Here is a 27,881-nt window from a genome sequence, read left to right on the forward strand (position 1 = left end):
TCGGAACAAAATTTTGTCCAGGTCCCGGACGGCGAAGGGGTATCTTACCCGTGCTTTATCTTCTCTTCCCGAGAAGCTGACCAGAGTATTTAGTGTTGTATATAATAGGTATATTTGATTCTTATGTTAGCTCTAGAGATGAGCGAGCCTACTCGGCCACGCCCCTTTTTCGCCCGAGCACCACGATTTTCGAGTACTTCCGTACTCGGGCGAAAAGATTCAGGGGGCGCTGTGGGTGAGTGGGGGGTTGCAGCGGGGAGTGGGGGGAGAGGGAGAGAGAGAGGGCTCCCCCCTGTTCCCCGCTACCCCCCGAAAATTGTGGTGCTCGATCGAGTAACTACTCGAAAAGAGTAGGTTCGCTCATCTCTAGTTAGCTCACATTTCCTGCTATACTGACAGTACATGTGTTACCCTGTTTCCCCAAAAACATCTTCCTTAAAAATAAGGCCTTCCCTGACTTTTGGGGATTTTTGAGATGCTTGAAATATAAGCCCTAGCTGCATTACATTAAAAAAAGGAATACTTACCTAGAAAGCTCAGTTCAGGTCCTCCGGCTGCTGTCCAGAGCTCCGCCGTGCGTCCTGCAGTCCTCCTTCACCCACTGATCACTTCCTGGTTACAGGATTCATAAATCCCACCTCCATGAAGCAATAGCTCTGAATGGCTGAGCAGCGCTCGAGAACCAATCAATGCAGAGCTGTCGAGTGAGGCATTGATTGGCTGAGCATTGGTCAAAGAACTAATTACAACCATTGTGCTGTGGAGGCGGGATTTTTAAATTGGCCAATCAATGCCGCTGCTCAGCACATTGGAGCAGCGGGAGAGACCTGGACCGAGCCTGCTAGGTAACTATAATAAGACATCACCAAAAAATAAGACCTAGTGCTTCTTTTTGGGGCAAAAATTAACATAAGACAAGATCTTATTTTTAGTGAAACACGTTATGAGTACACGTGGCCATAAAGCTTCATGTATTTCTGTTTGCCCAGTATGTACATAGCCAAAAAATTTATAGACTTTATTAAATGGAGGAGGAGGCTGGATGCAGCATGTGACAGTAAGCTCCGGGGCATTTACATTCTTCCTCATCATAAATTTTAGTGACGTGTGACTGAGGGAACTATATATGTCCCATCTGCACCCAGCATTCTTCAGTCTCCCTGTCTCTGCCTGCCGGCTCACTGGGTAAACGCTCCAATCTTCTGCTGCAGCTTCCATACCTGCAGATATGGCACAGCATAGCATTATGTCCATCTTGCTGTTTGTGTGCCTATGTCTCTGCTTTGGGGTCGCACAGTCTCAATTAAAGGTAAAGTGAATTCTTTATATCAGATTATGTATTTCCTACATAGTATATTTGTATTTATGTAGATACTTCAGGCTTCTATATGCAACTTCTCTCTGTTAATAATGGGGGATATTTCTTGCAAAAAACTAAAAAACCTATTTTCTATATCTCTACCAGCTATAAACTTTCCTGAGCAGATTACCATTTCTGCATGCAGCTGATCCCTTTTAGCTGCAGGACATTACATTTGCTAATATGGTTTCATTAGTAAACCTGTTATGCCGGTAAACAATAGTTCACTGAAATAACAAATAGTACAACATCTTCAGGGTGAATCTGGTGCAAGGGATGTTACTAGAGATGAGCGAGCACCAAAATGCTCGGGTGCTCGTTGCTTGAGACGAGCTTTCCGCAATACTCGAGGGCTCGTTTTGAGTAACGAACCCCATTGAAGTCAATGGGCAACTCGAGCATTTTTGTATATGACCCATGCTCGCTAAGGTTTTCATTTGTGCAAATCTTCAAAACCTACAAAAGTGATGGAAACGACACAGATACGGATAGGGCAGGCGAGGGGCAACATGCAGGGCTACATCTCAGGTCTCACTATTAAGGCACAATAGCGGCAAGAGTGCCCCCACCCCCCCCAACAATTTTTACTTCGGACAAACCCTCATTAGCAAGGCATACCTTAGCTAAGCACCACACTACCTCCAACCAAACACAATCACTGCCTGCGGGACACACCGCTGCCTCTTCTCCTGGGTTACATGCTGCCCAAACCCCCCCACACGAGCCTGCGTCCAATGGGGACTCCATGTGTCCACACACTACTCATTCTGTTTGGGTGTCGGATACCTCATCGACAACACAAGGGGTAAACCATCTGCACTCTGCACCCTACTCAAGTCTCTCAGTGTTTTGGGGACAGACAGGTACAACTCCGCTATGGCAAGTCTGTGTGCACCTGCAGCATGGGTGGCTAGCAGGAACACACAGACGGTACAGAAAGAAATCCCATTGCAGTGCCCCAGATAGCTGCAGTTGCATGAGAGGAAATACATGTTGGCTGCAGCCCACACGCCATGCTCTAGTCAGTCTGGGTTGTTTTTCGGGCCAGATAGGTAGAACACCGTGATGGAAAGACTCAGTGCACCCATAGTATACACAGACCCCTGTAATATTCCTGTAGCAAAGGTATAAGCTGACCCAAGTAACATTTGTGTTGCAGAAGTCTAGGGAGACCCCATTAACATTTCTGTAGTAACAGTAAAGACAGACCCCAGTAACATTTAATTAGCAGCAGTATAGGCAGACCCCTGTAACATTTATGTAGCTGCAGTATTGCCAGACCCCTGTAACATTTGTGTAGCAGCAGTATGTGCAGACCTCCTGTAGCATTTACGTGGCAGAAGTATAGACAGACCCCAGTAACATGCTTGTAGCAGAAGTATAGGCAGACTCCTGTAACATTCAAGTGGCGGCAGTATAGGCAGACCCCTGTAACTTTCTTGTAGCAGAAGTATAGGCAGGCAGGCAGACCCCTAGTAAAATTTCTGTAGTAATAGTATAGGCCAACCTCTGAAACATTGGGATACCATGAGCGTAGGCGAAAGCCGGAAAAATTAGTTGGATAAGAGTGTAGGTGTGGGCCCCAAAAATTAGTGTACCAAGAGTATAAGTGTACCTCTGAAAAATTTATCAACCAAGAGGGCAGGTGAAACCCATAAATATTTTTTTTAAAGATACGGCTCACTGTTGCTTAATTTGTAACAGAGCCTGGTGGCTACCCTGTCGAAAAAATTGGTTCTTGTTACAGTCTCAATACTTTTGAAATCTAGAAAAATTGTTAAAAAAATTGGTAGATGTAGATGAGCCTTTTGGGCCGCAGAAAAATTGGCCGTTCAGCGCAATGAAATGTTGTTTCTGGAGGAGGAGTGGCAGGAGGAGGACTAATGTCAGAGACAGATCGACAAAGCTAAATGCCCCGTTTTACCGGTGACAGAGAAGAGTGCTTTTATCTGCGGTTGCAGACTCTTGTGCCAGCTCTTGTGCTGCTCTGGTGTCCCCTGCTCCTGGCTAGCTTTAAGCTTCTGGTGCTCGTTCCCTGGCGTCTGACGTCACTTCCGTTACTCACCAATTGAGTTGGAGTACAAAGGTTACAGAATAGTACAAATCAATACCCTTCTTCCTTTTTCTTTTCGGGCTGTCTTAGACCTTTGTATAAAAAACTTGAGTTGTTCTTCCCCAACTCTCACATCCTATGCTAGTAGTCCCCTGCTTTTTTTCTTGCTAGGCTAAACCAATTCCCCCCCAACCTTAATGCTCAAAAAATGCCAACATAAAAGCCAAATGGAACAAGACCACCTCGATACCCCCCCACACAGATTATTTCCAATGCAACCACCACTTCTGCCAATAACTGAAACGACACAGGCCTACATTTATCCATTACCACTTTTTTCTTTTGAAAGCCTTCTAAGGCCTGTCACATCCCAAAACCAAGAGACAGGCTGGCCAAAATTTGATTTAACATAGCCACCGATACACCCGACCTATGCGCATTCCCCAACCACTGCAAAACCACTCCTACTTTATCCTTATTAGTCCTTTTGTCACCTAACAACTTGACCCACTGTTTCCATTCCCTCCATGCAACTTTGTATGCTCCCCTTGTACTCTGTGCAAACATTATCCACTTATCAGGTGCTCCGCTACTTGCCGACCAATTTCCAAAGCCAAGCCGGACACACTTTGCCTAGGACCACCTCTCGGAATTGATCCCACTAAAAACGAGAGAGAGTATCCACTATTGAATTTTGTACGGCTGGTACATGCACCACCACTACCCACATGTTTAATAACAGTGCCTGTAATACCAAATGTCACAGCAAATTCACCATTGGGGAGAAGATGCCGCCAAATTGTTAATAACCTGAACCACACCCAAATTATTGCAGTGAAAATACAGTTTATTTTTCAAAAACTCAACCCACAAGGACACAGCGAAAACAATTGGAAACCGCTCCAAAAACACCAAATCCTTAACCAAACCCGATTATTTCAATTCGGCCAACTCCCTGTACACCATTGCCCTTGAAAATAGGTCCCAAAACTCTTGCTGCCCGCTGCATCCATAAAATGCTCACAATCATTTTCCACTACCCCCGAAATCATCACTGATTTTCTGTTGTACTATTCAAAAAAAGGCAACCAAACTTCCAATTCCTCCTTGTGCTCTCTCCCCAATTGAATAAAATGATGAATTGTGCTTCTGACGTTGCCACTGCCGCCAGCCTTCTGCAAAAACCCCTACCTATTGGCATGACTCGACATGCAAAACTAAGCTACCACAATTCTCGCAACGTAACCTATGTTGACCTGCCAAGCCCGCTGTAACTCACATCGCAAATCCTGTAATTTTGTTACTGGCAGCCTATACTCGATGACCTACAAATCAATGGTAATGCCCAGGAAATCCAAGCAAGTCACCAGTCCATCTGTCTTTTCCGGGGCTAATGGCACCCTCAAAATGAAGTGTCACCCACTCCACTGTAGCTAACAACGAGGAACACGTTGGTAATTTTGTGCATACACAAAAAAATCATCTGAATAATGAATAACTGAGTCTATGCCCACCACCTCCTTTTTCACCCATTCCAAAAATGAACTGAATGTCTCAAAGTATGCGAATGAGATTGCGCATCCCGTCAGCAAACATCTGTCTGCAAAATACCTTCCTTCCCAATAGCACCCCAACAAACGACAGCTGTCAGGATGCACTGGTAAAAGGCGAAAAGCAGACTTAATATAGGTTTTTGCCAACAAAGCCCCCTTTCCATACTTTCTAACCCAATTTACCGCCGCATAAAATGATGTATAAACCACCGAACAAAGTTCACAATCCATGCCATCATTGACCGACGCTCCCTTTGAGTATGACAAATGGTGGATCAACCAAAATCTATTTAGCCCTTTTTAGGTATAACTCCCAATGGTTTGCCATTTGGCCTAAAGGCACTTCCTTCCCCAATTTTTCTGAAACAAGCTCAGGATGCATCGTAGCGGACTGCAAATCACAGCAGAAAAAAGAACATGATATAACTGAGGGTGATATAAAAATCTTCACGGAAACCTAACAGTAACAATTCCACTTTAACCGCATCCAGACACCTACTTAGATAAGGCAGCATTTCTGCTAGCCTCATCGTATTATCCCTTTCTTCATTACTTGCTGGCCCTTTTCCCTTTCTTCATTTAAAGCATCTGGCTGCGCCATGTGATGTGCCACTGCAATGCGAGCATATATTCTTGAATTTGCAGCTCACTCTGAATTTGCACTGACCCTCATTGAATTACCAGCAGATGCCCAATTTATTCCCTCCCACTTGTCCATATTGACCCTCTCACTGAGACGTGCTGCTTCGTAACAAACATAAACGCTGCCACACACCATCTTTTCTTCTGCCACTGGAACATCTCCCATCTAGATTCCGAAACAGCTGCAACATATCCCCCTCTCCTGGAACTGACATCGATCTCCCTGCAGATGGAACCGACCTCTGTGCTGCTGGACTGACAGGCTGTCATCCAGATGCTGCAGACTCGTCCCCTGGACCCTCTCTCTAGACTTTCATTCCCAGCATCATCCTCAGATAGTGTAGCACCGTGGTGAGGACACTCCCCGACTGGTGTATCTCCAGGTAAGCACCACCCCACACCTAATATTCCTCTCTGGTGTCAGCCCCCAGTTAAGTCCCGCCCATTTTAATGAGTGAGCTCTGGACCACAGCCCAGTGCCCTGCCATTTAGCGGGTTTCTTCCCAGGCATACCCGCAGCGCTGGCAGGTGAACCAGCAGAAAGCTGACCTAGAGGGGCCGAAGACAGTCTCCCTACATGGTGTCAAAGCCTGGATACAGTGTCGGGGCTCAACTGCAAAGGTGCCCGCAATCTCCTGCCTCTGCTCTCCCTCACCACTAGCCTCTCGGATGCTGTCCTTGGTCCTGATAGGGAGTTCCTCACTGCTCTTCTCCCTGCTCTCTTGCATCAGTGTCTCGGGTGCTGTCCGTGGTCCTGAAAGGGCTCTCCCCATCTCTCTCCCCACTCTGCTCTCACTCATCACTGCCAGAGACTCGGGTGCTGTCCCTGGTGGCGATAAGGCTTCCCTTACTACTTGCTGAAGCCAGACATCATCTCTGACGGCTGCAACAGAATGTAATTCTTCTATCAGATGCTTTATTTAATCGGGTATGAAAAAGCTCCTCTTCATCGATCTTCTGTCTTCTCTTGTTCTTCTTGTCTGCTGTCTGTGATGTCACTTAACTGTTCTTCCCCGTTCCCCCTCTTCTGCTTTTAACCCCTCCTTATTTTCCTTATTAACCCCCTTACATCCCGTCCCTGTTAACCCTGTCGTGTCTGGCCCCCACTTACAGCCATGCAGGCTTAGTTATGGCCCTTACTTTACATGAAGCTTACTAATTGGCCATGGCCAAATATCTAGGATACCAGACATGTGTCATCTAAAACTCAGGAGAATCTATGTTGTTGCCCAATTTTCTACCATGTTATGTTGTCCCACACATTGATAACATGTATGATACGCTAAGGTCCTAGGGTTCACTGGCACTGAGTGACCATTCATGATACATATGACACATCCAATCTCTTTTATCCATTCTTTTTCGCATTGTACTAGACATAATAATAGCATAAAGGTAATCCTCGTTCTTGTGCCATATGTAGGCTAGTCAACCTCTGAAGTGATTAGAGTACGGCTGAAGATCTACCTCTTCCACCAGTGCAGATCCTCAAGCTTCAGTCATGCATAGAGTGACAAGCTTCCAGAAATATGGCCACAGCAGGGTGGAAGTGTCATCTGTGGCACCCTTCCATCGCCTGGTGGAAGTCCGAGGTCTGTTGTTTGGTTCTTGGGTTATGTATGGTCAGTTTGCAGGGGTTATAAAGGTATAATTCACACTGCCATCAGTAAATTAACTCCTGATATAAATCCCTCACATATAAAGTGAGGTTTTCATGCTAGGAAAGTATAGACCCTACTAAACAAAACTCCATAGGGACTCAACTAAAGGCCTCTTTACACATAAAGACAATCTTTCAAACAATGGAAAGATTGACAGTTTTAGTGATCGTTTTGCATAAAGTGGTAATGGACACTAATGTCCATTAGCAATTCATTACCTTCATTTGAGTGAAAAAAGTGCATTCAAAGGCTGTTTACAAAGCCCAGTATGTGGGCTGCACTTTGCACACATCTACATTTTCATGGCATGGGCCACAGACAGAATACAATGTAATCTCCATCAACCAACTGAGAATATAGTGTGCGGTCTCTGTTATCTATCTACAGCTGAAAGATGGATTTTCAGCTCACCTTAAAATAATCATTCAGTCGAAAAGTGCACGATGGAAGTGTTTACACGCAACAATTATTACTTATATGCTATCGTTTGGACGAATTTTGAGGGGTAATCGTTTGATGTAAAAGGGCTTTTACTCTTTTGATTAGGCACTGTTCTGACAGACTAAAGGGCTAATGAAATGTGTGCCACTATTATTTTCTATGACTTCTGGTACATCATATACAAATAACTTCAGTTAACAATTTCTGGTTTGGGCATTGGCATTTTTTTAAATTTAATTTTACAATCCACACCTCTTGCTGACATGGGAAGAGGTCTATGCAAACCAACACAAACCCCAAAACACCTACCTTTAGTAGCTGTATGCAGTCAATCTGCAGTCACTGAAACTGATAGTCTGGCCCTGAAGTAACAGCAAGGAGGTACTTTGACCAATTGGCCTGGATTGTGATGGGCGCATACCATGGGTCGCAGCAGTGTTAAACCCTGAGATAATCCAAGCAGAAGACTCTATACCACAGAGTACCACCTTGGATTAATGTGTTAGCTCATGGCTCAGGTGTGACATCATGGAGTACAGTGTGTGGGGGAGGCACAGGAGATGATCCTTCCTTCAGACCCCATCAGGGTTCTGTTCTCTCCTTTTATTTGACAGTCTTCCTTGTCTCCCTTTGAGGCCTATTTCTGCAATTGCAAACAGCAGAGAGATATCCACATCTGCTTCGGGCGCAGCCAGGTTAACAGCCATTACCTCAGTCAAGTAGAGTCAGGCTACTGTGTCTAATCTTTGGTTCTTTAGCGCCTCAGGAGTTACATATTGGTGTGAGCCTAGACCTTGATGACAACTACCTGTGTGGGAAGTGCTAAAACCTTATACAACAAAGACATGGCTTCTGAATTGTAGACTGGTTTACCCAATGACCCTACAAAATTTCCACTTCGGCACAGAGGTGCAAAATCAAATGCAATTTCAAAAGCGTACTTCAAGTCGGTGCCAATACTGTCTTACCTTCAAGCCAGTCTACACATTGTAGTGAGCGCCATCAGCGCCAGCCTCCTTGAATATAGTCCCTGGAATAGAGGAGTTTTTTTTCCACGATTAATGCATAACCTGTTTTACTTGTCCATCTTCATGATATCTGGAACAATCTAAGGAAAACTCAAAATCTGCATTAGCAATTGGCTCATCTTTAACATACTGAAATGCAATCATGTTGCCATGAGACATCTTGTTGTTCTGCGGGCTCTAGGATTTACAATACAGAGTATTTTCGGGCTCCTCAGTGGTTACTGTGGCCATTTCCCCTCCTTTGAATCCAAGCGATAGTAATATAACGGGATTCCATGTAGTTTCTTTTAGGCCCCCGGCCTGTAGTTAGACGTGAGTTGTTACATCAATGGCTGCCTCTTGAGCGGGGCTCGGGGTGTACTGAGGCGTGTGATTGACCAAGACAGATGGGACAAGAAGTTTCCCAATTTCTGTGTTGCGGCTCATACAACAGGGTTGTCCATTTATGGGCCACTGATGGCTTACCCTCAGGAGAGGCCATTAGTAGCTGTTCGCTGGGCGCTACACTCCGGTGTTCAGCCAGATTACAATGGCCTAGTTCGGGATTGCAGGCCAAGTTCCTATGGACAGAAATGAAAATAGTGCCATGTGGCTCATCAGTTTCTAATTGTGTCCCTGCTATTGAGTAACATTATATAACTGGTGAATAGCTAGTTGTGAAGTCTGAATGTGAACTGCAATGTTTATCTATAGAGATCTGTATCGAACCACCAACACTCAGTTTTATGCTTCTTGCTATAAATAAATGCATTGCAGCCCTCCCTTTTCTAGACAAGTCTATAACACTGCTTATCCTCAACTTTGAGTTCATGAATAGAATGCCTGAGCTTCAGTGAAGACTGACACTTAAACATGCAAAGGCATAGAGAAGAGGGAACAGAAGTAAGGATGAAATTCTGCTAAATAAATGTGATGGGAGCATGTGTGAACAAATGTGCAGGACTAAATACAGAAAATGTATCCGTCCACCATGTATCCTGGTCAGGAGCGTAACTAAAGGCTCAGGAGCCCTCATGCAAAAGGTGAGCTGCCCCCCCCCCCTCTATCTGTACCCGTACCCATACCTAAACCATGCTGCACAGAGGCATAACTTGAAGCATCCGGGCCCCAATGCACAACCTATAACAGGGCCCCCAACTATAATGCTTTATTCATAGTACTGGGCTCCTTATATGGAGAAGAGAGGCTTTATGGGCCCCCTAAGGCTCCTGGGCCCGGGTGCAACCGCATCACCTACACCCTCTATAGTTACGCCCCTGATCCTGGTTATCACTTTGTTCCTCCAACAGTTTGTCTCTCCTTTCTGAGATCACTTGAGCACTCGCTCTTACCTGCATATATCCCCTGGATCTATATAATGGCAGCAGGTCTGTCCTATTAGCTGACACATCCCACCCGGAGCGCCCATGATGTAGTCTAAGACAATTGTGTGCCGGTTAAGGACAGTTATTATTTGGGCCTGTGTTTGATTAGTCTGATTTACTAGTTCCAGATCTGGTCATCAAGCTAGTTTGTAGCTTCCGCTAGTTTATCATACATTCGCATTAGCATAAGAGAATTGAGAAATATACTGAACACTTTATTTGCTGCACCCATAGATATCACATGGGGTTTGCCATTTGGCCTTGGTCTATTATCTGCTGCCCTCTTAAAGGGAGTGTGCTTAGGGAGGCTCATGTATGAGAAACCATCATGTGGAAGCATGAATGTGCCAGGTGCGAGCGGGCAAGCGTACAGAATCCTGTTTTATGCAATGCAAGCCATTTGTAAGCCTTATCTCCGCACACAATGTAGATACCTGGAGGCAGAGCTACAATGGTATTACTCAAGATGTGCATCACCCAATTCATTTGGGCTCCTATTCTTCTGGAAGGATCTATACTCTTGCAAAACATGTAAAATTAATTTTATCTTATTTCAAGAATGTCCCATAATCCAGAATTAAGAGGCCACATTCACAGGTCTGTAAGTGGAGCACAACCTCCATAGGCGCTACAATAGCTTCCTTTAAGGCTTGTCACTCCTATTACCCAGGAGATTAAGGCAACCTGGAAATAGAATAGAATAACAGCAGATGCTATTGTAGATATTTCCGCTATTATTGTACAGTCCCTCTGACAGATCCTCATGTGTGCCCACAAGATCCTATATAGGCCATACGCCCTTATAGCAAGAAAATCAGCTGTTCATCCACCTCAGAGCCCAAGATAACGGCACCGGCGGGGGAGAAGTGGATAGCTGCTTGTAAGGCCTGGAGCACATCTGCAGTGATGCTGACCAGGAATTGTGGTAGAATGCTATGCGCAGGGGAGACGGTCGATTTCTGCATTAGGAATAGGAGTTTAAACACGTTTTCAAGCCCCCTAGTTTCAATTCAATTAATTCTAGACAATCATACGCTTAACCGCTTAAGGATATGGTCTATTTTGGCCATGAGGACGCAAGGATGTTTGGGGGATTTTTATCTCCACTTTTCATAAGCCGTAACTTTATTTGCCCATCGACATGGCCCCATGAGGACTTGTTTTTTGTGATGCCAGCTATAGTTTTTTATTAGTACCAATTTTGAGAAAACACTTCATTTCTGCCATTGTTTCAAAAACATTTTTTACTGCGTTAATCAAGCAACATAAATGACACGATACGTTTTTTCTGCAGGTTGGTACAATTATGATGATACAAAAATATTATAATTTTTTTAGGTTTTCCCACTTTTGTTTCTCATGAATTTTATTAGATTTTGGGTAGAGTAAAAATATACATTGGAACATCTATAAACAATCCAGTCATTATTCAATGAACATCGGATATAGAATGCCTCACGGAAAATTAGACTCCTGATAGAAAGTCATTCACAGCTGATAAAACTGTAAGAGCAAACTACTTCCTTTTACCAATTCAAAAGTGTTATTGAGATATGACTGCCGAAACATAAGCGGGATGGAGTGGGGGGGAGGGGGTTGTCGGGTCAAGACACGAGGGTTGTAGAGAGGGGGAGATGGTTTACAGTTGGGCGTCTTCATGTCTGGCCTATGGAATTCTTTCAATCTTATGGTTTCTCTTGAGCCGCTTCCTGTTAAACAGGAGGTGTAGAGGAAACACTAAGGCCTCCTTCCCACGAACGGATTTACGCCGCGTAATTCGCGGCGAAAATCCGCTGCGTTGCACATTGCTATTAGGTTCTATTGAACCTAATAGCTATGGGCTCACGGTGCGGAATGCCACCGCGGAATTCCGCACCGTGAAATCTCCCGTCCTCACCCGCGGCATGCTCTATTTGCCGCGGGTGTACGCGCTGACGGCTTCCATTACAGTCAATGGAAGCTGTCCGTTCACGCTATCTCCCGCTGTAACACAGCGGAAGATAGCGTGAAAACGCTTTCCCGCCTACCGCCGCCGCGTCATATGACGCGGCCGGCGCGTCACGTGACACGGCCGGCTGCGTCATGTGACGCGGTGGGCGTGTCACATGACGCGGCGGCGGTGGGCGGGGAAGCGTCTGCACGCTATCTTCCGCTGGTAAGTATGGGGTCTCTGGGGGGCGCCGTGAGTTTTTCCACTTTTGCACTATAAAAAAAAAATCTATATATATATATATATTATTTTTCAAACTGAGCTCCTTGTAGGCTTGTTTTTTGCGTGACCAGCTAAAGTTTTTAATTGTACCATTTTAGGTTACATACGGCTTTTTGATCACATTTATTGTGTTTTTTTGTGAGGTAAAACGAACAAAATAAGCATTTTGATGTCCATGATAAAAAAATGTGTTCAATTTATAGAACAGGTGATTAGGAACATCATAATACCAAATATGTGGGGGTTTTCTTCAATGTTAATTTTTTTTACAACCAGGAAAAATGAGCAAAAAAGTTTAGTTTTTTTTAACACTCTATGTTCCTGTAGTGGACCTGAACCATAGCAGCTATGATCGCTATGATAAGGCATTGCAGGATTTCTGTTCTGCAATGCCTTATCGCTTGTAATAGCGATCATAGGCAATGGCAAGCAGGGATGCTAGTATCTAGTGTGCTGTTGCCATGGCAACCCATCAGCCCTCTGCGATTATACCACTAGCGTCCATTGATGCGGCATATGAGGGGTTAACAGCGGGCATCGCTGTCTTCATGTGCAATGGGAAGCTGGCTATTGGTAACAGCCAGCTCCCGTGGCGGGATGGCACAGGCTCAGCTCCTGAACCAGCACAATCTACAGGGAGTAAGTTTACGTCCTGTTGTGTTAAGTGCCTCACGGCCAGGACGTAAGCATATGCCCTGTGGCATTAAGGGGTTAATATCTGCTCTTACCACCCTTACCTTCCCTCCCACTCTTCCCAATTCAGCGGAAGGAATGAAGCTGTATTTAGCACTATTGTGATTGTGATGGGAGGGTGATAGCGGGGCGGTCTCACACTTAGTGAATCTGCTAGCTGAGGGATTTTTAATTTGTTCTCAGTGCAGAGTATCCATGCATTCCATGACATTAAGGCCTCATTCAGACGAGCGTGGATGATTTTACGCCGGCCGTACGCAGCAAAAAAAATCATAATAAAGAAGAATAGCCACAATCTAATCCTGAAATTAATTAGTGTTTTCTTGTCCACATCTCTGAGTGTCTGAGAAGCAAGGAAACTATTAACCCTCTCTATTCAGGGCTCTATACAAGACTGTATTTCCACCCATCTTTGCAAATACACAGTTATTCATTCTTAGACAAAAAAACATGGTCATCTGCAAAGTTCTCATGAAGGAAAATGTCAAAAATATGACAGACCGATGTATACAATATAGAGGATAGATACAAAATGGATACATATCTGTTGCTCTTCCCTCCCTTTCCTTACATTATCTAGCTCCACCCCTTGGAGTTTGGCTAATTGTTTAAGCATATTATTCATACTTCCGATCAAGAGCTCCCACAGTACACATCTCATATATATATATATATATACACACACTTGGGTCCCTTCACACTAACGCACACAAAGTCACGAAACTAACTATAACATCCCAATTGTCTTGTGCAGCAAAAAGCACACATTTTCAATTCCCATTGTTTATATACGGACAACTGTTAAATTACTGTACATAAACATCCTTTCAATTAAATTTCCTTGTAGCCTCCATCATACACATGCTGACACTTTAATTCACTGTCTTTTCTCAAACATGCCTCTTTCCTCACCTGATTCATTGTACACCATAAGCTCCCGCTTTTTTGAAATTCTTATGAATTCATTGCAGATTTAGACGGGTTAAGACGAATTCTCCCATGCTTAGTTATAACCTCAAGATATAGACAGAGTAGGGTGTGGTTATGGAAATAATGTAAGAGGGTTCGCAGGGGGGTCCGGAGTGAATATAGACATACAACAACCGGACACAATTGTAACCATAGAATGTCTGTGTTGATAACCCAAGAACAACAGATGTTCCTTATTGCTATGAGAACACAAGACAAAAATAGGAAGACAAACATATCTCTTCTACATAGAAATAACAGTCTTATTATGACATTAGTGCTTAAGCATTAAACCACCACAAGTAACTCAATACACTGCACAGCTCTATTCAACTTAAGCAAGCAGTGTATAGTTCCCACGGGAGACTCATATATCACACTCTCACCACAACATTACTCTTTCCCCTCCCTTAAGAATGTGGAGTCCAGTGTTTCACCAGTGGCAGTGTAGTAAAATGTAGATGCATTGTAGGAACTTTTAACTATCTACATACAATAGCCTTTTCAGCACTGCTACATCTGCACAAGCAATTAGAGAGGACACAGAACTGATACAGCGAAAAACATTACATGCCATATAACAAATGCTATGACAATGCCAGTTAAAACACATATATATGTACTTATACACACATATGACTCTGCTCTAGTAGTTATTCTAAGTTACTAATTCCAACCCTACCAACGTTCCCATACAGAACAAGGCTTCGCCAATGAAGGTTACTAAGAGAAGTCAGTTTTTAAAAGATGATCGGTCTCTTACTTCTGCCGTATCAAACAATAGGTCCCCTACCTTACAATGTGAATTCCCACCTGCTCATCTATGATTTCCGTGCCTCTGACGGTTCCTATACGTCGCAGTTACAGTCTGAATCTTTAGGAGTGTGTTTTCCCACTATGAAGCCAATATCTCCTTGGCACCCAAGTGGATCTTTACTCTCAGTCAATCTGTCTTAAAACCTATGAGATAGCAGGAGGTGAAATCACCCTCTTCTGACCCTCCAAATTCCAGATGATCCCCCAGAAATGTTGAAGAGTCCAATGACACCAGGAGGCATAGACACTTTATTGCATCCATATATATGTGTCCAGTTGGAATAGTTTCCAAAAGACTGAACCAACAACAAAAGGAATCCACGCAGAGACATTCTTCCATCGAAAAGCAAACTAATTGGTTACATTTCACTACAGTGTTAAACAGGTGCAGTAATTCTTTAACTATACAATTGCTGTCATCTCCTACTCTAAAATAGACATACTTCTGCCCTCCTGCATTAACTCTGAGCCGCCGTAGCTCAGTCAATCAGAAGTAGCGCAGGCTGCTCAATGCCAGATGGAGAATGGAGGTTGTGCTGTTAATGTCACCAGCAGCTGCAGAGTGTGAGATAAAACAAACAGGGCGCCTCCGCTATAGGAGGCCGAGCTCCATGGTCAGGACTCTGAGGGGCTCTGTCTCTCGTGTTAGTGTTGGGGAATCAGCCGACCAGGATGGGGAGCAGTCAGAGAGCCGAGCGGGATCACAGCAGAGAGAGGCAGAGGAGCTTGGTGAGGTCACTTCAGAGTAAAAGACCCCACCACTTCTAGTCCAGAAAATACAGTGTATGTCACACACGCATGTATACATATCACACACTGTATATACCATCTAAACACATATACCAAATAGATGTTGTTAAACAGCACTAAAATTGTATGAAAATGAAACTTTAGAGAAATGCACACGTTTCATGGGAGTCATTTACAGTGTTTAACCCTTTCCTGACATTTACCCTAATGAAAAATGTCAGATTTTAAAATAAACTGTGCTGTCAATAAGATCAAAGCAAGCTGCGAGAGGAAGGAGTTAAAAGCTAAAAAGAAAAACCTGCAAGAGCGAATAGGCAGCGTCACACACCCTTTTTGGAAGCATTTCTGACCCTAAAAACATAACTAAAAAAGCTTGAAATTTCCTCACTTGTGTTTTTAGACAGCTTTTTTGGGTGTCTTTTTAAGGTCACATTTTTACATGCTTTTTTTTTCTACAGAGAAGCCTACACGAAAAAAGACCAGAAAAATTCTTAAACCTGCAGCCTGCCATGATTGCAAAAAATGCTTCTGATCTCTAAATTAAAAATGAATGGTCACAAAACATGTAGTGTTTGTAGTACATTTCAAATTTCAATATTGACCTACATGTACTGTTGTATCTTGTCTCCACTGGAAATACGGATGGCGACATGGATTGGGTGACTGGGAATGGGCAGGTAACGCAGATGTGCTTCCTGCTCTTGTCAAGTCTCCCCGCCCATGTTCTGTGTTTCCCCAGCCGGCTTTGCAATCTCCAGTGGTGAGGCCACTGGCAATTTGCCTGGTGATACAGCAGAATATCGCCCAGAAAATGACTCTAGATAAAAAAAAATACCATAGAAACGCCTGAAACGTCAGATAGTGTTTCATGTGTTTTACAGTGGAACCATACATTTTGTGAGAAGGAGGCCTAATAGCCCAAACCCTTTCAGAAGGCTTGGCAATTTTCCGGGGAGCCTGATAGGTCTCCTTTTTTCCCCAAGAGCCTCCTGGGTTTTCTGGTAGAGTTGGCGTCTACAGATGTAGCAAAGTTTAACTTGTCTGTAATAACTTTCTGCTACAAGTTATGTTGTCCTCAGCCATTAAAAAGCTATTGTTCTCTTATAGACGCCGACACTTGTGTCAGTTATTATATGTGGTAGCAGCAGCTCCTATATTGTGTTATTATAGGATGTATGACATGATGGGTAACGACAAGCATCATCAACGGTGTAATTAGCAATCAAACTACTAACAACCACTTGTCTGTTTGTATGTAAGTATGTGTGTGAGTGCTTGGCTCCCTGGAGATGTCATAGCCCCACCCCTGGTGACATCATAGCCTTGCTCCTGGCTACATCATAGCTCCACTCCCTGGCGCCATTACGGCAGGTCCTAACACACGAAGAATACAACTAAGCCACTATTATGTCAGACATAGCTCAGCGGTCTTGACAGAACACACTGACCTACCTCCACCACAGAGATCCGGTAGGCTGAAGGACCTGTGGTGATGTCACTGCTGTGGGAGGAGCCAAGTTGTGTTTGTCTTGTGTGGTAATCAAGCTGCTGTGTGTGTGATGTGCCACCAGAAACACTGGTACTATAATGTCCTAATAATTACTAGTCTTCTGTAAAAGGCTTCCTTCCAAGAGACTTCAGCAACATGCGGTACATTTCACAACCGGAAATCCCGGAGATCTCCCGTAATCCTGGAAATCTTTGGGATATTCTGGGTTGACAAGTATGAATCGTCTTTACTTCCTCATGTGAAATAAATGTGAAAACTTATAAACAAATTCACTGAATATTTATTTCCTCTGTTTTACATTTAGCCCCTGCGAGGTCCATGTGTGAAGAGTACTCAGTGTCAGAGCAAATGTTGCTTTAGATCTTCTCCCCAAGGCTCCGGTGAATGTGTTATACGCATCTCGCAAAAAGACACCTGTTACGGCCCGGTGAGTACCAGTACCCGGTTGTTATATGGTGCGCAGAGGACAGACTCGTATGATTCCCCGTTCATGCCGGTCGCAGGCCACTCTCACACACGTGCTTTATACTGTGATTACTGTGGGGTTTTTAACGCCCCAATAATTGAGATACAACACTCCCCTTGACCTCACAGACCTGCGCTCGAATACAACATTTTCTAAAACGCAATTTTTGTGTGCTGACTGCTCTATTTTGACGCATTTTTTTGGTTTATACTGGTTTTATTGAGAAATAATATGCAAATTATTACGAGCTGTTCAGCTAGAAAATTCTCCTCGCAGGGGGTGCAATAAAGAAATATCACTGTGAAAACAAAACAATTAAACAATTAACTTCCATGGGTCAGTTTATACGAAATCTAAAGTATTTCCGTTACATTTTTAAAAATTCTTCTTTCTCTTCTTTTGAGGGGAATGTGAGACCAAGACTAGAACTAGTAAAACTATGAAAGCCAGAAGGGGGAACTAGGGTCAGAACTACGTTTTTACGGCATATGTCCGTTCTACACATTCCTTCTGCTTGTTTTCTATCCCATAATGAGTACTCTGGGAAGCCCAGTTATAGCCAAAGAAGCACACCATGGTTGCCAGGTTTTTAGGAACAACTCCATTTTGTCTTCTCTCATGGCCGACAGTTTTCCATATAGCATCATTCTTGAAACCCTGGCGACAATTGGGTTAACTAGAAGAGTGGGTGAAAGCCATTAAGAGGCAATGTATATTCCAGCAGCCATACAGGTGTACTGCGAGAGTTAATGCTGTTGATTATTGAACCCCATGGGTTTATCAGCAAGGAGACAAGGGGGTGGAGAGAGGGGAAATGGTTTGCCCAGGACTCTGGATATAAGGTTAGGCATCTGCCTCCAGAGGCACCTCACCCCCTGGCATGTCCACCATATGTGAGAGGGCATCCCCAGGGAGTTATAGCTCCTGAAACAATTTGGTGCAGTACTTGGGGAATACTTGTGGATTATCGATGGAACCAAATATGTCCTGTGAAGTATTTTTAATGATGTTTCAGCAAGAGTTACCTGATGACTTCTCTTTGATATAAAGGTGCAGCAGTGATGCCATCAAGGTAGGGAGAGTGAGATGTTTAGATCTGTTTCCCAGCGTAGCATAAATGGAAGCTTATTTCCCAGTGCTGGCTTGTTCATATTGGTGTACAGGGAGGGTATCACGCTGGACTGAAGGGGGGACCATAGACAAAGTCTTTCAAAGCCAGTGGGCTTTGCAGCGGGGTTGTTGTTACTTTTTAGGGTTCGAATGAAACTGTATATTTGTAATAGTTTCAACCAGAGACGTCCTGGGATGCAGTATTTATCTAGGAGTTCTTGTGGTGTAAGGAGCTTGCCCCGTGGCATGTAATGGAAGAGTGAAGTTAGGCTTCTGTTTCGCCACCATAGGAGGCTGTTTTCTTGGGAACTTAATTCAAACGCTTGATTGGGGATAAGGGGTGGCAGAGGGGGAAGATTTGACATCAGCGAGAACTTGAATCTGCACCTCCTCCAGATGAGAAAGAGAAGGTATGTTAATGGTGATAGGTGTTGGATGGCTGAAGCTCTTTGAAGTGGATTGGGGCTATAAGAGATGTTTCTATTTCTACCCATAGGCGTACCACTAGGGGGTGCCGGGGTCGCAACGGCGACCCGGCCCTTGCGCTTGAGGGGGCCCAGAGGCCGCTCTGCAGCATATACAGGTGACTTTAACTTTGCACTGTCGGCGGCCGCTTGCTAAGTTAGTGCTGTCCGGCCGACAGCACAAGCCAGGAGGAGAGTAGGAGAAGGGAGGGGGCAGGACTTGGAGAGAGGACAGGGGAAGAGGAGGGGGTGGGGGAAAGAGAAGAGAGGACTTACCGGCACACAGGCACAGCACAGCAAGGCATCGAGTGGCCAGGGAAGATGTCATCTTCCTGCTGCTTCCTTCCTGTTCCTGCTGACACTGCCTACACCTGCTCTCCTGAGCAGAGAAGTAGTCCAGGCACCAGGGTATGTATGTATCTATCTGTCTGTCTGTCTGTCTTTCTATATGTCTGTCTATCTATCTTGCCTAGTCTCATATCTATCTATCTATCTATCTATCTATCTATCTATCTATCTATCTATCTATCTATCTATCTATCTATCTCCTATCTATCTATAATCTATCTCCTATCTATCTATAATCTATCTCCTATCTATATCTATCCATCTATCTATCTATCTCATATCTATCTATCTATTTATCTCATATCTATCTTCCTATCTATCTATCTATCTATCTATCTATCTTCCTATCTATCTATCTATCTATCTATCTCCATAACTATCTGTCTCCATATATATCTATCTATCTATCTATCTCATATCTATCTATCTATCTATCTCATATTTATCTCCATATCTATCTATCTCATATCTATCTATCTATCTATCTATCTATCTATCTATCTATCTATCTATCTATCTATCTATCTATCTCATATCTCATATCTATCTATCTATCTATCTATCTCATATCTATCCATCTCATATCTATCCATCTATTTATTTATCTATCCATCTATCTATCTCCATATCTCTCTCTCTCCTATCGCTCTCTCTCCTATCTCTCTCTCTCTCTCTCTCTCCTATCTATCTCTTTCTCCTATCTATCTCACTCTTCTATCTCTCTCACTCCTAGGCCTCATGCCCACTTGCACGCATGGATTTCACTGCTGAATCCCGCAGTGAAATCCGTACATGCCCATGGACATGGAGAGGGAAAATAAATTATACTTACCTCTCCAGACGCTGCGGGGCTCTCCTCTGTGCAGGCCGGATCTTCTTTCTTCCGGTCGGCGGACGTGCTCGGCACACCGGCAGCGTGCTACGTGCACCAATATTTAAAAAAATCTCCTGTTCTCCTGCGTATCCATGGCACAGTACAACAACAGCTGCGGCTGTGTTGGGGATACGATCGGCTTCGATAGGCTTCAATGGAAGCCGCGGGAGCCGTCTGTGTGACAGATCTACAGGAAAATGGAGCATGCTGCGATTTCTTCCTGTGCGTGTGATCCGCAAACTGGAAAGGAATCCCATCTGCATGCTTTTAGCTGCTCTACCGATGCCAATGCATCCCTATGGGCAGCAAGATGCACGGATCTCCCGTGCGGGTCCACGTGCATCTTGCTGCCCATAAGGATAATAAAATCCGCACATGGACATTGGCCCTCAGACATAGATACGGGTGGAGGGGGAAATAGGACCTGGGGGGGGGGGGGGGGGGCGGCTGAACTTTTGCACCCAGGCCCTTGAGCCTTTAGGTACACCCTGTTTCTACCCAGAGAGGAGCCCTTAGGCCAGAGGACATGGGGGAATTTCTGACAACTGGGCTGCCAAGAAGTATTTTTGCAGATTAGAGACTGATAGGCCTCCGACACTTTTATGGAAGTGCATAACTTCTTGTTTGATGCAGGGTCTCTCGTTATACCAAGATTGCCTGTTGCTTTTCCTTTAGGTTGGCGGTGGGAACAGTGATGGGGAGACATCTGAAAAGGTAGAGGAGGCAAGGTGGTACTGTCATTTTGATGGTGTTTATTCGTCCTACCCAGGAGAGAGTCCTATTTTTTTATATCAGCTTTGATTGTGCTAAATAGTGAGGGGGTAATTCCATTTATTTAGTGAGTCTAGGGAGAGAGAGAGAGTTTGATACCTAAATAGATAATGTAGTGTGGGGGTGTCTGAAAGCCGAAGTTAAGCTTTATGAGTTTTTGCGTGTGTGAGGGTAGATTATGAAAAAGGGCTTTTTTTTACATTGACTACTAGGCCCGACGCAATGTAGCCATTAAGTTTGGGAGTGACGTAAGGGGCTTGGTACGGCTGAGGAGAATGTAATTTGCAAATAGAATAAATTTGTAATTTTGTTTCCCTATTTCAATGCCTGAAATGTTTGGGTTACTTCTAATAATACAGGCCAGGGGTTCCATTGCCAGGGCAAAGAGGGCAGGGGACGGGGGGCATCCTTGTCGTGTACCTCTTCGGATGGGTATTGTCTAAGGTTTTGATCAGGGAAGTTTCAGCTGTGCAGAAGGAATAGAGTATATGGCATGTAAGGCTGTGACATAAGCTCCATGGATACCAGCTTCTCTAGTACCACAAAAAGATAGTCCCAAGAGAGTCTTTCAAAAGCTTTTTCAATATCCAAAGCTAGGACTACCAGTGGGATTTTTTGCAGATATGAGGCATGGATGAGATTTAGTATGTTTCTTACATTGTCTGGGGCCTGGCAAACTGGGATAAAGCCGACTTGATCTCTATGTATCAGAGAGGGGAGATAGCAGTTAAGTCAGGCGATAAATATACTTGTGAGGATTTTATAATCTCAATTTAGTAATGAGATTGAACGGTAATTTTTAGGGGAGGTAGGGTCTTTATCCGGTTTAGAGATGACCGTTATGTGGGCGCTCAAAAATTCCTCCGGGGTATCTGTTCCAGATAATATGTCATTATAAAAGAGTGCTAATGGATAGGATAGAAATGTACAACATTTTTTGTAGTAGAGGGCTGTCAATCCATCTGGACCGGGTGCCTTGCCTAATTTGAGATTTTTTATAGTCTTCTCCACCTCCTCCTCAGTGATTGGATGGTTAAGCTGTTCATTTTGTTGTGAGGTGATTTTCGGGAGTGAGATAGTTTTCAGTAAATCTGACGCAGTAGATGGAGTTTTTTGAGGTTTGTATTTATATAAGGTGCTATAGACATTCTAGAATGTTTCAGAGATTTTATCTGGGTTCGAGGTGGAAGAGCCATTTTCAGATCTGATGGAATGAACTGTGTAAATTCTCTCTTTTGTCCTTAGTCTTGCTGCTAAAATTTTGTCAGGTTTATTGGCAAACCTGAAATAGGTAGCTTGGGTCCAGTGGAGGGCTTTTTCTGTTAAGGAAGTATACAGGAGGTTAAGTTTTAATTTTGTGTATATACATATTTTTATTGAAGAAATTTCATTTATCATGTTACAGGCTTACAAAATAAAAATATATTGAATATAAAATATGACTTAAGATCACAAAGATTAAATAAGCATCTGAATACCACCCCTCTTTAGGCAACAAAAGCTCAACTCTAGATAATACAGTATATATCATTACCATTAATCATATATATATATATATTGCCTAAAGAGGGGTGGTATTCAGATGCTTATTTAATCTTTGTGATCTTAAGTCATATTTTATATTCAATATATTTTTATTTTGTAAGCCTGTAACATGATAAATGAAAATTCTTCAATATATATATATATATATATATATATATATATATATATATATATATATACACATCATTGCCTTAACTTACTTGCCTTGGCGCTCAGTTTGGCCCCGACAAGCCACTCCGGTATGCAACTGACCATGGAGGTTCTTGTCGGGGTCCCGCTGGGCACCATCAGCCCCTAAGATTCCTTTACAGACCAGCCCATTACTTCATACTAACTAAACAAAAGAAAAAAGGAGAGAGGAAAAAAAAAAGAAAGAAGAAGAGAAAAAAAAAGGTCTCTGGTCAGCCTGGCCACCTCATGCTTTTTTACTTCTTTATTTGTTAACCTGCACCTCTCTTGCCTCGCCCCCAGCCTTTCCCCATGTCCTCCCTTGTGGTTACGCTGCCTCATCTACGAGCCATCTATCACAACTTGAAGACCGATGGAATCTCCCCCAAATCTCCCATGTTTCTTTGTAAACCAACCAGTTAGCTTCATCCTTGGCCCTTAATTCCTCCATATAATTAAGTTCATCCATGACCATCACCCAGCTCAAACGTGTAGGTCTGACCTGGGATTTCCACAATCGAGGTTCACAATTTTCATGGCCAGGATGAAGAAATAGAGGATATCTTTTTTACAATCTGCAATAGAGCCTGGTATGGTTGAGAGCAGAACCATCTCGGGAGTAAGAACCAATGACCTTCCCTTCAGTTTGTTGTATAAAGTCCCGACATCTAACCACAGGCCTGTTATATCAGGGCAGGACCACTAGATGTGCATAAAGGTTCCCTGCCCCTCCAAGCATCTCCAGCACCTATCTGATATCTGATGGACCCAAATGCATCCTTGCCAGGTGGGTAGCATTCTAATACCATCTTGATAAGAGCTTAAAATTTAGCTCTTGATGTCTACCTGACACAGAAATTTTGTGGGTCAGGGTTAGAGCCCTGAACTACTCACCATTCGTTAGGCAATGGCCCAGTCCCCCCCCCCCCCCCTTCCCATTGTCTCCTAAACCACAATTCTGAGTCCTGCACCTCTCTGGCTACCAGAAGGCTGTAGACCTTAAGATCCCACCTCTCAGAGCCCGAAGAGAGGAACATAGTTCCTCAAAGAGTGTAGATGGAGTGGTCAGAGTTGTAGCTGGACCCAGACTTTGTATGAAGTGACGAAGTGGTAGATTTTGAAATCATGCACCTGCCATGGGTCTGCTGTCACCTAAAAGCTCAGTTACTGTTTTAATTCCTTCTACCCACATGACATCTCTTATCCTGGGCATTTTTTTGACGTGGTTAAAGAGCGTTGAGTCTGCAGTGGAGAGGTCTGTAATTTGGGTGTTTTTCACTGGTTCACTAGCTTGGAATCAGAGTTTTGGGGAGAGAGAGCCATAGCGGTGGAAACAATAGGCTGAGATCCTGAGAAGAGTTTTGGAAGGCTACTTTGAGCTGACATTGTAAGCAATTTTTGCTGTTTGGTTTTGAACAGAGGGTGGGGGAACTCACTTCACTCCTCTGGGCTATGGGTGTTGCATACCCAGGGGCACTTCACTGAGGACTGCTCTCCTTCCCTAGTTCCTCTCCTCTGCTTCTTCCTTTCACTTTTCATGCCCTCTCTCCCCCGCCCTGCAGCTGCGAGAGTACAACTGGAAGCTTGCTGTCCGCTGTCCCCTGGCTCAAGATGGCGGCGCCTGATGGGGGGGAGGGGGGAGTGTCTGATCGCCCCAGGGTCTTCCTGCAGATGCAGCGCTTTAAGGAACGCCGGTCTTGCTTTGCAGGTGGCTCACACTAAATGGTGCCTTCCCGGCTGGGGATGATGGTCTTAGTTTCCTGGGGTGCAGGGTTGTCCAAGAGGATGCAGTGAGCTTCACAGGGGGCCCGTGGTAGAAGAAGGCTCACAGGGCAGAAGCCGTCGGACCGAGCTGCCGCTGATGGCAGTGTTGCCCGGCCACGAGGAGGTAGGAGCAGGCTGCAGCATCACCACTCCAGGAGCCTCCCCCGCTCTGGACCACCTAATGAGGAAGGCTTAGGCCAGGTTCTTCTCGGGTGCCAGCACCCGGTGCTCGGCCTTGCAGGAATGTTTAGGCCTTGTGGGCTGCGGCAGATCTCCGGGTCTGTTTGGAAGTGAAAATGTCTCTGAATGTTCTCCTGAGACTGGAGAGTAAGATGTAGGGCTTTGGGAGCCTGGCTCAGGTCCAGCAGAGACAGGATGCTGATAGATCTTGTAAGGCAGGGACAGAGCTCTTGGAAGCCCAACTGTTCACCATTCAGACTAGGCCACGCCCCCTGTTCATTTTCACAATTTTTAGGATACCTCATCATCCTCACAATGGTGGGGTGCATTCAGAAATCATGGTAAAATATCCCGGCAAAATGCGATGCCGTGTGTGAGAGTGACCTTAAACTGTTAGATTAGCGCCATATTTTCCTGATGCGGCTCTGACAATTTAACCCACGAAAGATCTCTGAGACTGAGCTCTAGAATTCTGCTGCAGATTCTTGTGCGTGTTCGCACGTGGATGTAACCTCTGTTACGGGACAGATCCATGTGCGGCCGCCTGACGTGGTTTCATCACCGAGAATTGACAGGTCAATTTTATTTTGCGCAGTGCGGACTTGAAAATTTGCACAAGGAAACATCTGAATTATTTGCCCTACAGACAAGATGTGCAGAACAATCAATAGAATCCTAAAATGGCGCAGATTTCACCCCGGATTTTGTTGCAGATTCTGTGCCCAATTCTGTGGAGAAACCCCACCATGTGAATGAAGCCTGGGGGCCCTCTGTCCGTCTCCTGACTGTCTGTTTAACAACTAGTTAAATTGTCCATAAAATGTAAATCCAGGAGTGTCTTATCTTATAACCCTACAGCTGTTCCTCCTTTACTCCTCCTGGAATTGTATGATAAATACCTCCTCGATGCTGGTACACATAGCAGTAGTGCGCCGCTCTTTACTGCTAATCATGTTTTGGGACGCACGGGTTCCACAGGTAACCTTTACCGCCTCGTGTTTTATCTGTACGAGCCTCACCGACAAACTGCATTAAACAACTAATACAATTTGAGGTAAAACCGCGTGCGGCGGGAGGTGTAGCGTCAGACAGGACATTCTCGGACCCTGAACCTCCGGCCTCACGCTGCGTCTATTTACAGATAATTCACTGAAAAGGAATGAAATCCATACAAAGATCCTGGTGGCAGTGATTGTACACTTCCGTTATAGGAATCCCTACTGCTCCCTACAGAAATAACTACTGGATGAAAAGAATCCCCCCCCCCCCCCCTTATCTGTCATGGAGATGATACTCCAGCCCGGGGATCAGCTGATGCCTTCACTTACTGACAGGTTTATGCCCAAACATGGCATAGAAAAGGCACACTTCTACTGCACCTGCAGGCACATAGCTCCGCCTTCTGAGGGCTTCCTCCTCACTCATCATGATGTATTGGTGTTTCTATGGGATCTGCCTGCAGGGGCGCCACTGATCTCCAAAGGGAGGGCAGGATTTATGTGCAGACAAGGTCAGCAGGGCATCAGCATGTCCCTGGCTGCCTGACATACATGCAGTGGCCGGGGGAGAGGAATATTTTTGTATAGGGTCCCTTCCGAGAGACTTCAGTGACATACGGCAGATTTGACAACTATTCCGGTAATCAGGCCTCCCTTCTGCCTGGGAGTCTCCCGGATGTTACTGGAGAGTTGGCAAGTCTGTAACAGTCTTTACTTCCTCCTGTGATATAAATGTGACGCCTTAGAAACAAATTCACTAATCATTTATTTCCTCTCTTTTACATTAAGGAAATCGGAGATCGATGTTATAACAGCAATGAATGTGACAACGGGTGTTGTCGATATATCCTCTCGCCTACCAGAGGCACATGTGCACGAAGAGATTCAAGACTGACATGCAACGGCCCGGTGAGTACCTGGATGCCGCTGCTGTCCTGGTTTCTCCTCCGCATACAGTACAAGGTCTCATTCGCACGGTCTATAATCCGTCAGATCCGCTTCAGATTTATCCACGTAGATCTGACAGTTTAACCCTCGGTGGAATATTGCGGCTGAGCTTTGGGGTTCTGTGATCTTTTTGCACACAGATGGATTTATCTCCTGGCGGCGGGACAAATCCGTGTTCGCCAGCAGATCTCGTCTCCGCGGTAATTGTCAGGACAATTATTTTTGCCGCATTACGGATTTGAAGATCTGCATGAAGAAAAATCTACTATATGAGCTACAGCACAGATCTGGGGAGCAGCGATAGAACACTAAAATGGCGCATTTTACTGCAAAATCTGGTGCGGAATCTGTGCTCAATTCAGTGGCAAAATTCTGCCATGAGAAGGAGACCCGAGAGCCGTCCGTCCGTCTGCAGACAGATCTAAGTAACTATTTGTATTGGCCATAACATAATAATCCTGGAGGATCGTATCTTGTAACCTACATGGTGTGGTTCCTCTATTACTCCTCCTGGAAGTGTATGAATAGGTACACACTCCGGGTACTTGCACATGTGACATTAGTGTATGACGCTTTCTTCCTGCATGTCACATTTTTAATGCAGTTTTTGGGCACACGGGTATCACAGATAAAACATGTTATAACCGCGTGTTTCATCTGTACAAGCAATAAGCCTTAGTGTTAGCCAGCAGAGCAAAATGTGCTGCGATGTAACGTCAGACGGGACATTCTCGGTAACAGGACCCCCGGCCTCACGCTGATATTACATTCTCCAAACAAAAGAAAACAACCAAACTTACTGATCCAAAGATAGAAGGGCAGGAACACCCCAGGTCCCCGCAGCAGGCAGAAATGGTATATGGGGGAGGGGCACCGGTGCAGCATACTGATGTACGACCGCTCACACACCTACCGTACACTGGTGGGCTGCTTAGTATTATACCTGCAGATAGATGAGGCTTATCTAGGGGGCCAGTCACACAGATACATGTGGTGCAGCATGCGGGGTTACAGACTATTAGTGACGCCCCTACTATTATATCAGGCGGGCTGTCCTGTATATCCTAAGTGTACAAAGCACTGACACCCCGGGCCCCTCAGAATTGAAGGGCCAGGCTGCTCCCTGCATGGTGCACTACACATATCTGTACTCCCACAATGTCCCTTCCAGTTACCCCACGTAATATAGTGTT

The 27,881-nt window shown here is 44.6% G+C and overlaps 1 protein-coding gene across 2 annotated transcripts in view; it reads left to right on the forward strand.

Annotated features, from left to right (window-relative positions):
* Positions 1–27,881, forward strand: part of LOC136614048 (leucine-rich colipase-like protein 1) — a 463,073-nt gene that overhangs the window by 178,597 nt on the left and 256,595 nt on the right. Inside the window, exon 1 of one of the 2 annotated variants that reach the window (XM_066594097.1) lies at positions 26,332–26,437. The exons of the other annotated variant lie outside the window; for it this stretch is intronic. Coding sequence (XP_066450194.1) covers positions 26,417–26,437 — 21 coding nt within the window. The 5' untranslated portion in view covers positions 26,332–26,416. Of the gene's footprint in view, positions 1–26,331; positions 26,438–27,881 lie in introns of those variants that run through there. 2 annotated transcript variants of the gene reach the window in all.

The sequence above is a fragment of the Eleutherodactylus coqui genome, chromosome 1 (genome assembly GCF_035609145.1).
Source record: "Eleutherodactylus coqui strain aEleCoq1 chromosome 1, aEleCoq1.hap1, whole genome shotgun sequence".
Taxonomy (NCBI): Eukaryota; Metazoa; Chordata; class Amphibia; order Anura; family Eleutherodactylidae; genus Eleutherodactylus; species Eleutherodactylus coqui.